The following is a 12,349-nucleotide window of genomic DNA, read 5'->3' as shown; positions in this document are numbered from 1 at the left end:
ACAAGGCACGTAAAAGAAAATTAAATGGGTTGGAAAAGAAGAATAAAACTATCTCTATTTGCAGATGACATGATTGTGTACAAAAAATCCCATGGAATTAAACAGGGTGCAAGATCTATATACAAAATATATACAAAAATAAAGTGTATTTTTATATACTAGCAATGAACAATTAGAAAACAAAATCTTAAAATACCATTTAAAATATCACAAAACGTAAAACACTTAGTCTTAACTCTAACAAAATACGTGTAAAATATTCATACCAAATCCCACAACACATTGAAACTGAAGAAGACTGAAATATTTGGAGAGAAATACCATGTCTGATGTTATGGATTGGAAGATTTGTTACTGTTAAGATGTCAATTCTCCCCAAACTGATTTAAAACTTTAAAGCAATCCCAATTAAAATCGAGGGTTTTACTTTTCTGTTAGAAATTGACAAGATGATTCTAAAATTTGTTTGGAAATACATAAGACCTAGAATAGCCAAAATCACTCAAAAAAACAAAGTTGGAGAATTTACATGATGTGGTTTCAGCCCTTACTATATAGTTTACAGTAATTAATATAATGTGGTATTGATGTAAGAATAGACAGATCAAGGAAACAAAATACAATCTAGAAATAGACCCACCCTTAGGTAGTCAGTTGATTTTTGACGGAGATTTCAAAGCCATTCAATAGGGGAAAAGATAGGTTTTCTTTTTCAGTAAATAGTGCTGAACTAATAAGTTATCTGTATGGGGAAAAATGAACTTTGGCCCCCTAGCTTACACTGTACACAAAAATTAGTTTGAAATGTTAGTAGACCAAATCTAAAAGCTAAACTGTAAAGCTCATAGGAGAAAACATAGGAGAATATCTTCCAACCAGAGAGTAGTCAAAGATTTCTTAAAACACCAGGCAGCATTTTAAAAAATCAGATCAAATGGACTTTTTCAAAGTAAATGCATTTTCTCATCTAAAGCATATTGAGAAAAGGAATAGGCCAGCCACAGACAGGAGAGAAAAAAATTGCAGTAGATATACCTAACAAAGGACTTATTTCCCAAATAATGAGACAGTTCCTACACCTCAATGATAATAAGGCACTGCACTTTCAAATGACGCATAAGATTTGAACAGACGTTTCAGATAGGAAAATATACTAATAGTCAATAAGCATATGAAAAAATGTACAACATCACTAGTTATCAGGAAAAGGCAAATGATAATAGGAAAAGCCACAAGGGTATATCACTATATCCTTTCTAGAATGGCCGAAATTTAAAAAGACAAGTTTATATTTTAGTAAATATTAGAGCAAGTGGAATTTCCCTACATTGCTTGTGGATTGCAAAATGGTATAGTTTCTTTGGAAATCAGTTGGGGAGTTGCTTATAAAGTTAAACATTTACTTGCCATTTATCCAGAAATCCCAAATCTGAGTTCAAAAAAGGACTTGTAGAATATATTATAGCAGCTTTATATATAGAAAGCCCCAAACTGGAAATAGCCCAAATACCCATTAGTAGAAGAATGGATAAACAAACCATGGCGTATCCATTCAATGGAGCACTACGTGGTAATAAAAAGGAACGAACCACTAATACATGGGCTCTATAATCATCTCAATAAAAATGTCTTTTTTTTAAATCTTAATACAAATTTCAATTTAAAAAATGTTAAGCCAAAGAAGTCAGACACAAGAGCACATACTGTATGTTGTTTCATTTATGTGAAGTTTTAGAGAAGTAATTATGTTGAAAAATGTCAGAACACTGGTAGCCTCAGGATGGGAGGCAGTTGAATGGAATGTGGCCGCAGGGAAACTTGTGGGGAGTGGTTCTATTTCTTGACTGGGGCACTGGTTATACAGATCTGTGCATTGTCAAAACTCATCAAACTGTACACTTGAGATTTGTACATTCTACTGTATGTTAAATTGTACTTTAACTAAAAAAGAAAAGAAATTTATATCTCTCTAATTTGCAAGTTAGATTTTATTTTCATTAACTCCTTACAAGGCCCAGCTATTTATGTAGGTAGCCTTATAAAAGAAATATATATATTTGGAAGTTAATTACCCTTCTTCCCTTTGGTTTTTCTTTCCCTTCCTTCTTCCTCCTGAAAACCACAGGAATGTGAGGGAAAGTGGGTGACCGTTGCGAGCAAAACTGGAGCTAAAAACTTGTATCAGAATGTTCTGTCACTTGGACCTTGTGCAGGCCTATAATTTGAATGTGTGACTCTAGAAATGGTTGCTATGGTGATAAACCACTTTACTTAAATAGCATGTATTTTACTCAAAATTCAGAGAAATGGTAACAGTCTCTAGTAATCATGTACTGGTATTAACTTGCAGGGATATGCCTAGAGCTTATAGGTTTTGCATCCATTATCACCAGATGAGTTCATCAGGTTAAAGTTATGCCAGTGAATAATGAAATATGTATATTTAGCCCAATTTTCTTGTTGCATATCTCCCCTTGCGCACATGGAGCCCCTTTCCAAGATTAATAAAACAAGCTGGAGAAATCAGGCCAAGGGTGCTGAATTACTAAGAGACGAAACTGGAGGAACTTGTACGGTCATCTTTTCCATCATCCTGCCTCCAGTAGGACTGACTATTCTTCACCCGTCCCAAGTGGTAAGAGTCTGTCAAGGATGAGGAACAATGGAAGTGCTGCTTGGGCCGGCCCCTGGTGTAACCATCTGCCCGCAGCACTGAGTCACCGTCTAGCTCCACAGAGCTGAGCTCTCTCCCTTTCTGCATTCTACGGAGTGTGATTATATATGTCCTCTATTCTTTCTATTTCTAGACTGAAGAGCTCTCTCATAAAGAAACCTCCATCCATTAATCATATTAGTAACCTGTCTGTAAGCCTTCTCTGGTTCCTTTATCTCTGTTCAAGCTGATTGCAGTGTTGCAAGTATGAATTCTTCATGATTTTATGTAAGGATAGAAGGATTTTTTTCTTTGTTTCTAAGATGCTTTCCAATGATAGCCAGGTTTTCTTGATTGCTGTGCAACGGTATGTTACGCCAGTATCTTCAGAGAATAATCTACAATGATTTGTAGATCCTTTCTTAAACTGATAATGATGGCCAACAATCTCATAATGATCATTTAGACTCTTTTCCCCTAGAGATGAATATTGAAATTCCCCTCTCATCTTCCTCCCCCTCCATACAATCTTACAGGAGAGCCTCACCTTCTATTTGCCTTTTATGACCTGGAAGATCTTAGTAATTCCTATAGCCTTGGCAATTTCACTTTTCATTTCTCTGTCATGTTACTTACCAAACTGCAAAATTGCATCAGTGACAGCATAGATCCCTGAGGAATCCCCTCAACTATGAGAGAAGAGAAAGAGAAACCTAAAATTTAGATAACCTATAACCTACAAAGGAAATCCCTGAAACATTAAGATTTGTTTATATTCTAGAGAAAAGCCTGGAAGCTGGAATTTGCCTTGGCCATTTGTGTTCAAGGAGATGAGAGGCTTGGCTCTTGGTGAGGAAAGCTACAGCCCAGTCTGAAGGACACCATGAGGGCCGGCCCGCGTCCGTGTTTCGTCAGCATCAGAGCACAGTGTCCAGGGGGTGGCATCTAAGAGGGGAGACTCAGAGTCTTCAGGAAAGCTCTTACAGTTCTGATTTCTAAACAATGGCATCCTAAACTTAGTGCAACTGCAAATTAACAAAAGAAATGGTAGAGTGTACCTGTGCGCACACACACACACACACACACACAACATTTGACAAGGTACACGTACATACACAGAAGCTGCCAAGCATTTGCAGTAAATGTTTGCATAAAGGTGAGTAGATTTGCATTGAAGTTACCAGAGAGTAAAGGAACAAATATTGAGATTTGTTTCAGTGCAGTCAGTTTTAGGCCAACTTGGAGTTCAATTAAAACATAGCTGACTATATTAATTTGAATATGTATTAAGTACCAAATTGAGAAAGAAATAAGAAAACAGGCACTCATGTTGCTGGTAAGAGTATAAGTTGGTACAACTGCAGTGGAAGGCGATGTGGCAGTAGCTTTCAAAACTACAAATCCATATACATTTTGACTCAGGAGTCCCACTTCTAAAATCTACATCCCGTAGATATACTCACACACGCACAAAATGACACAAGTACAAGATTATTCACAGCAGCGCTATTTGTACTAGGAAAAGATTGGAAACAACCTGAAGGCCACTGTGAAGGGACTGGCTAAATCAATTGTAGTCTGTTCAAATGAGAGAAGACTACATAGCCGAAAAGAAGAATAAGCACGCTTTTTACGTATGGACATGGAAGGGTTCTCAAGATAATCATTAGTTGAAAAAAATCAGGATGTAGAAGAGTGCTTACAGTGGGCTACCATTGGTGTGAAAAAGGGAGAAGAAGGCATGGCAGTATGTGGATTAGGCTGAACCATATGAAATTGCCGTTATTAGGCTGTTTTTGACCTGCAGAAATGACTACCAATTCGGTTTGGTTCCACTTAATATTTGCTGGAAGATGCATGAACTCTCTCTGGAAACGTACACTGTAAATTGATCATGTTGGTTGTCTTTGATGTGGGGCAGAGCTGAGTTAACTGGGGGGCAGGGAGGAGATTTTTAACACTGTGAATATTAAATCATGGGGGTGTGCACCTATTTTAAAAATATGTCACTACTATGAGAAACAAACTGGGGGCCTCAGAGGGGAGGGGGTAGGGGAATGGGATAGGCTGGTGATGGGTAGTAAGGAGGGCACGTATTGCATGGAGCACTGGGTGTTTACGCAACTAATGAATCATCGAACTTTACATCAGAAACCAGCGATGTACTGTATGGTGACTAACATAATATAATAAAAAATCATTAAAGAACAAACAAAAAATAAAAAAATAAAAATAAATAAAAATAAAAATATGTCACTAAAATTAGATACGAATAAAGAAAGAAATGTAGCTGAGGAGTATCATCTTCTCATCTTGCTCTAGAATGAAGCTGAGAAATATCATGTTTCTGCACCCGAGCAAGCAAACATTTTGGGTTATTTTCTTCTTCCCGTCCCCTTTGCCAGAAAATTCTGAGGATTATCTTAAGATATCTTATCCGAGAAGAAAATACCAGCGCCTCTGGTGATTTTGGAAAAACTAATCTGCATCACTAGCCCCACCCACAGAGACTGTTTCTGAGTGTTTCTTCCTGGTGATGCAACTTCTAGTCTACTTGAGTGACTCAAGTCCATTAACAAATGGAACCGCAGAGAAGAACGGAAGTGTTAAGCCAGACATGAATACGCACGCCTTAAAATGCCCGAGTCTCTGTTCCTGCTCTAGAGAACAGTAGTTGCAGTGGATGTGTTGAAAAACACTCCTCGACCCCTCGGATGATAGCTCAAAAGGTGGAAATGTCAACAGGGAGAAGGTTACACTGAGATTCACCTTTTAATAGGATTTGTATGTCAAGTGAATTAAACTTTCATGAGTTGAAATTTCCAAGATAGGCTTCCTGTCGTAGGGATCAGTGCTGCCCTCAACGAAGCAGCGTCTCTCCCGCCGGCCTGGGGAACGTCGCGGGAGTGGACTCGCACCCCGTGCTGCACGGGGGCGTTCTCAGCGAGCGGATGCAAGCTGTACTGCCGAATGCTGATGCATTCTCAGTATTTTCTGTGTCGTGAAAGAATACACAGAGAAGCAACCGACAAATTTTGTTGGGGAAAAAATCTATGGAGAAAAGGACTTTTGTTACATTTCCAAAAGTATACAAATTAATTTTTCAATGTACAAATATACGAGCTCAAGAATTAGCACACACTTTTACGAAGCCATTCACAGCGGTGTTCTGAAGAGGCATGTATTTAAAGGCTGTCTGCAATACGGCCCACGTCAGGGGAAACTCTCTTTCTCTAAATATAGCTACCCAAACCACGAATGACCCGAAGTTCTGCTGCGGCCCTGGGACGCCCTTGTTCGTCGGCGGATCTGTAGTAAGTGCTACTGCCGTGTATGAAACATGGCCGCTGGTGTCACAAGAGCCGAGTGATCAAAGAATCCAGGTTTATCTGTAGTGTGTTACCTGTCGTCTTTTCACATCCTTTGAAAACTGCTAACCTGATTATTAACTCCTGCGTAAAGTTACTTTGCATTCACCAGAGTGTTAAACGTATGAGCCCTTTCTAGACGGTTCTGCATACGTGAAGCCTGCTCTATCTATTCGCCTGTGTCTCATCCCCCACCCTGCCGTGTCCCCCCTCTCCTAAGACGTTCTCTGCTCTTTCGGAATTCTGTGCTCAGCTTTATTTCAGGAGAGGAGATCGCTTCTGAAATGGGTCAGAGGTCAAAATGGACTCTGCTTCCCTCCTTTTCCGCAGAATCAACGACCATTTCCTCTGCCTGGGGGTGAGGTGACCTGACAAAACACAGTTGCCTGTTGAGATCCCTCCTACTTGTTTTGTAGTTGAAAGAAGCACTTTCACAGCCACCACCCTCGTGCACTCTCAGAGTAAACCCACGAACTCGCAAGCGCATTTTCCCCATTTACCGGGGAGGCTTCGAGACTCCGAGAGGTCCGTGGACCTGCCCAAGTGGAGTGACTGGGATTCGAAGCCAGTCCCCGGAGCAGCGCAGAGGCGGCCTAGAATCTGGTGGAGATGCCGTGAGTCTGGTTCTGTCCTGGCCGACTTCCCCGTGCAAGTGTTGCCGGACGTTTACTTTCGTTTTGCATGGCAGGAGGTCTGAAACCGTGCCTCTAGTTTGCGCTCCACCAAGCACTGAACAGGCCTCTTGTCTTGAAGATGCTAAAGAAACTTCCTCTGGCATTTACTCACAGCTCTGCCGCGTGATTAGTGCAGGTCTCCCCCCTGGAGAGCGCTCCAGCTTGCAGATTCTGGGCAACCGCGTCGTCCCTTGCTTCTTGGAACTGCTATCTGTTGCTTCCTGTCCGAACATTAATCCAGGCCTTTTCTTTTATTTCCAGTCCACTGCTAATAAAAAGACCAGTAAGAAGGACAACGTGGACACCTTGGACACGAAGCGTACGAGTCCCACATCTCGCAGACACCTTCCAGCCGCACTCACGGGAGAGCCAGAGAAATCCCCCCTGACGTCAAGCCAAGGAACGGCAACCAAATTCATCGCTAAGTCCAGTGCCCTGCCGAAAACCAAGAAGAAACTCTAGTGTCCTTCACCGATGCGCGGTACAAACACAGAGCCGCGCTTTCTGGCGCTAAGACAAGGCAATGCGAGGGGAGAGGACAGGACTATGTCGAGCTTTTAGCCTTTAGCCCCGCTGAGCCCTGCCCAGTGTTCGCGCCAGCCGAAACGCCAAGCTAGGTATGTCCACGCAGCCTGGTGTGAACGGCCAGCCACCCACCGGCTTGCTGGTGGGCTGTGGCTGAAACGGACCCAAGAGGTCTTCGAGAGTTGTTTAGAGGAGGCGAGGGCCCTCAAAACGAGGTGGTGGGCATACTTGCTCAGTTTTACTTCAGATTCTTATATTTAGGCACAATTATTTGTAGGAGAGCCAAATATGGCAGTGGAGGTTCCAAATAGTTATGTGCACTTGGCACTGGAAGCTTTTGTTAGGAAATCACTAATAAACGTGCCATAAGCATAACAGCGGAAGTGCTTCAGCCAGTCACATGTGTTCTTGTGATTTTAGGTTGCTATAGATTATTTAAGACAACTTATTTTAAATGTAGAAAAATAGGAGATTTTGTAACTGCTTGCCATTAACTTGCTGCTAAATTCCCAATATATTGATTGAATCAATAAAAAACAGATGTGACCCATGCACGTTAATTTTTACGTTAACAAGAGGTGGCTAGAATAAGGTCCTAGAAGCCCTTGTGCAAATGGAGAGTCTGGCCTGCTTCTGCAAAGGTGGGCACATAACTTTGGGGGCAGGTCGGGAAGCTGGGTACGGGGAAGATCCATCGTTACCCTGGGTGTTACTAGGTATCTCCTTTCCACCTGGGCCAATAACTTTGCCATTGGAGGTCAGACTGGGTGAAGAGATCCTTGCTTGGCCCTCCAAACAAATTCTAAAGAAGCAATTTGCATTTGTTTTACCTCCATAAAGTAATACCCTCCCGCCGTGGGATTGTCTTTGACCTACACGCACGTGACGCACACCTGGCCTGCTGAGCACGCCCTTGTCGTGGTCGCATGTAAATCCACTCGGCCGCTAGGGGTGATCGCAGTACTTCTGGGGACCCATGTGGACGACACCGCGGTACTCGTGAACGGGCAAAGCCAGCACTCGCCTGTGTTGGCCCTGGCTGAGTAGCTCTGTCAGGACCTTCTCAGCGCCTTCAGTGTGCTTCCCCGGCGGGATCCGCCTGCTGACGTGGACCTGCTTTAAATTGTTTAGACTTTATTTTAAAATTGGAGTTTTAAGGTCTTCCTCCCTTACCGGTTATTACCTCCCATCCTTTCAGGAGCCCGTAAGCCGTCTCCGGAGCTTCACGCCTTCTCTCAGGGTTTAGTGAGCCGGGCTTCGAGCAGTGTGTTCTGTTTACCTGCTGAGGAGCTGGCGCACTAGCTAGGTGGGGATTTCCCTCCCGTAGTCCTCCTGAAGGCAGAGGAAGAGCTGGCTGCTGGTTTCCTTGCCGAAAAGCCAGCTGAGACAGTGACTTTGATTCTGCTCATGCCCTGAACCTGAAAATGGAATATTCCCTGTATCTAAAATGCTCTTACTTTCGTAGTGATGCAGTCTTTTCTATCATGTATTAGAGAAGTCTGGTGTTAAATTTAATATTACCCAAATTTCGGTCCACATTTCTCTTCGGTCTTGACTTAGTGATTCTGCTCAGTAAGTTTGGCCAAAGGTCCAGAACTAAGCACTAAGGGAAAAGTGAAGTCCATTAATGACTTGTTGCTGTATCTGCACCGTTTCTTTCCCCAGCACCAAGCCAGGCCAGCCATCCTTCCCGCCATAAAATCATTCTGTCAACACTCATCTGTCTAGAACTTCATTTGATTTTGATAGAAGCTTAGCTCACGCTTTCTAAAGGGAATTTTCACATTATTTCGATCTGTTATTTATTTGCGTAGAACACCTGGGCCAGGCTGTGTCTGAGCTTTCCCCCAGCTGTTGGACCTCTTCACTATCTGGGAATACGTGGCCTCGCTCTCTTCATTTGCTTTCACGGCTGTGGAAAAAAAGCAGCTCTTCTGTTGCAGAATGGCTTTCGGTGACCAACAGGCCAACTCCAAGGCATTGGTAGCCATGACTCTGACCCCTCCGGCGCACTGCGTGGAGGGATGGGCTTTGCATGACCCAGAGGGACACTAGGACGGCACAGGGCTGGCGTCCTTGCCAAGGCATGCAAATGCTGATCACACTGCGACTTGAAGAGCAGACAAGTCAAGGCAGGAGATAAAATCGATCAGTGTAGGCTTGGGGCTGAGGAGTTCAGCTGAGGAGAACAGAAGATGCTATCAGAAAAGGGCTTAAATCAGAGGAGAAAGGGAGATGGGTTGGGGGGAAGGGAGCAGAAAGAAAACAAAGTATAATTGCTCTAGAACACTGGATGCCAACACATGGTTCTGCCAAAGCGGGAGCAGGCGTCGGAGGAGGGATGCGCCGCCGAGTGCTGGCCCCCGGCCCGGCCGAGGGGGAGCCTGCCCTCCGTGGCCTGTGCCCAGACACACCCAGGTGAAGACCCAGGCCAAAGAGACGAAGCCCGGGGGCTGGAAGCTCAGAACGGCTGCACAGTGGCCACAGGACAGCCCTTACCTTTGAGTGGGAATGCTCTGGGGTGTTGGGAGGGGAAAGGAGAAAAAGACCAAAACATGTTGTGCTTATCACTGAACTGCTTTGTTTAAATAATTCTATTTGACTCCAAATTGTAAGTTCCAGGTTAGACACATCAAAAGCAGCCAGTCTTGAAAATGAAGCTTTTTAAATTCCAGCCCTGCTGTTGGAACAGAGAGAATAAAGGCTTTGTTCAAACATGCATTCCCAGCAGTAAGCAGAGCTTTGAAATTGGCCGGGGAGGTTGTGTCCTGTAATGGTAGCACTTGGCTGGAGACCAAGAAGCTGCGGCCTCTGGGAAATGCCCCTGGGCTGGCTGTTTTCCATCTGCCCCTCCGGAGCCGCTCCGCCCTGCTCTGCCCTCTCCGCTCCCAGAGGCTCATCTCCGGGGACCGCATGCACGGTGTCCCTGGGCTTCTGTCAGTGGGAGGCCCCCACAGGACCGCGGAGGGTGCGAGAGCGGGGGGCCAGTCTCTGATTCCCCTGTGACGTTCCATGCTGGGCTGCTGGGAATTCACTGTATTCTTTTTGCAGCCCGAGCCAGCCAGGAGCAGGGGCTGTTGCCCTGAGTACCGTGTCTTCCTTTGTGGGCCCCCTAACTTACGCTCAGTCCCTTTATAAATAGTGTCTTTGTTAAACTCTCGACGACCCCATTTGACGGTACCATCGGTCTCTTCCTGGGGCCAGAGTGATCCAGACCCTCTCCTTGTCGGTTCTGTCCCGCCTTGTCCTTTGACCTGCGGCCGTGTTGTCTGTGGCTGCCAAGCTCCTACCGAACAGCGGCCAAGTGAAGAGCGAGAAGCCCAGCTGAGTTCTTCCCGAAGCACGCGGTGTTCCTGGGCGGTCCCTGGGGGTTGAGGGAAGGGATGGCGAAGGAGGTTTCCCACGGTTGCACCTAGGCAGAGCAAAATAAATCTAGCACGAGCCCACTGTCCGAAATTGTCTAGACCCCTAAGTTTTACACTCAGGTTTAAATGCCAGTCATGGCTTGGGGAGCCTGAAGAAAGCAGTACTGTAACGGCCAAGGGGACCTCTGGCCTGGGCCACGAGTGCCCTCGGGGTCTCCCGGCTGGACTGGAGGTCCTGGCAGACGCGTCCAGGGGAACCGGTGCGGCCAGAGGCGCAGGCAGCCCGAGGACAGGCCTTCTCCCGGGGCTGCGCGTTTCATCTCCGCCAGCGCTCAAGTCACTTTACAAAGCATTTTAAAGTAAAATGTCCACTCTTCAAAGGTCTCACCTAGCTCAGTTTTACTCTTCAGGATCCTGTATTTTCCGAGTGAGCTGGCTCAGAATTGGTTTCGATTTCTGTGCAGTACATTGTTATCACTTAATTCTCATGGGTGAGCCAATTTCCTTGGCTTTTGTTCTTCAAAGGAAGGCCATATACAGTGTCTGTCTAGCATTTTTGTGGCTTCCATCCTCGGTCGCCTGTATAATCAGCTCAACTGTTTCCTCTGTGCCAGTTCTTTCGGTTGCCCTGAAGTTGGCGGAGCAGCCGTCGGCAGAGGGTTAGGGATTCCTGCTACCGCCCCAGCGGCCTCACTTCCCGCAGCAGGTGCACGTGGGACGGCGGACCGTGGGGAAGACCACGAGGGCTACTCCAGTGTTGCCACCTGCTAGCTCAACAACTCCCCTCTCCGTTGCCAGGTGCCGTCCCAGGCATGTTAGGTGGACCCAGTGAACCCAGGGTGAAGACCTCAGAGGACTTCCTCCCCAGAACCCATGACAGTTCCTGGCCTGGCCCAGGGGACGGCGCCACGGACCAGTGCCGCCACGTGCCCCCCTCCTAATGAGTTGTGTGGCCTCTTCGGCTCGTTCACAACCCTGGTGCTACGCAGAGATTGCACCAAGCTCCCTGCTCTTGGGGGACGGACACACACTCTTTGACCCTCTCACCCATGACAGGCCACGCCAATGAGATCCTGACACCACGCTGTCATTTAGAAGAGATTTTTCTCATCAGCAAAGGGGCAAGTGCAAGGTGCCAGTGTTGGCATCTGCAGTCTGACCCTGGGGCAAGGCAAGCGGGAGATGAACCCACGGACGCCTTCCCTGGACCCTGAGGAAGAAGGCCGTGCTCGGAGGTGGCAACTAGTATTTCCTGGTCCGGGCCTTAGTTTACACTGAGTGTACTAGAAATCAGAGCCCTCTTGGAAGGTGGACTTTGACCCATATTAGTGGAAGGCATCTTGTCTTTTAACAAAAGCCCGTCTGTAGGGTAATGACGGAAACTAGCAGCAGCATTCACAGGGCACTTAGCATATGCCGACACTCTCCTAAGCATTTTACATGTGTTCTTTTAATCCTTTCAGCAACCTGTGACTTTGGTACTATTGTCTCTGCGAAGGAGTACATTAAGGCACAGAGAGGTTAAGAAACTTGTCTAAGGTCACACAGCTCAGGAGTAGCAGAACAGAGGTTTGAACCCAGTGGGGGAGCTCAAATATGTCACCGGTGTGCTACATGCCTCTCAAGGTCTTTGCGGTGTAGGCAGAGATGGCTGCCAAGTTCGATCTCAGAGTTGCAAAAGGCCCGTGGCTCATGAGCACCTCCATCTCCCAGCAAAAGCCTAGAGTAGTCGTGTTGGCAAGTTTGGGGTTTGAGGTTCCAAAG

General features: G+C 45.6%; 1 protein-coding gene across 2 annotated transcripts in view; it reads left to right on the top strand.

The window, feature by feature from the left end:
* The window catches only part of STK33 (serine/threonine kinase 33), a 155,947-nt gene extending 148,176 nt beyond the window's left edge, over positions 1 to 7,771 (top strand). For both annotated transcript variants that reach the window (XM_040630753.1, XM_040630752.1), the window contains one exon: positions 6,957 to 7,771. In XM_040630753.1, the coding sequence (XP_040486687.1) occupies positions 6,957 to 7,157 (201 nt within the window). In that variant the 3' untranslated portion in view covers positions 7,158 to 7,771. The remainder of the gene's footprint in view (positions 1 to 6,956) is intronic.
* Positions 7,772 to 12,349: the final 4,578 nt, after the last annotated feature.

This window comes from Ursus maritimus, unplaced genomic scaffold, assembly GCF_017311325.1.
Source record: "Ursus maritimus isolate PB19 unplaced genomic scaffold, ASM1731132v1 scaffold_16, whole genome shotgun sequence".
NCBI classification, from domain to species: domain Eukaryota; kingdom Metazoa; phylum Chordata; class Mammalia; order Carnivora; family Ursidae; genus Ursus; species Ursus maritimus.
The sequence above is the reverse complement of the archived record's forward strand: the minus strand, read 5'-3'. Positions and strand labels throughout refer to the sequence as shown.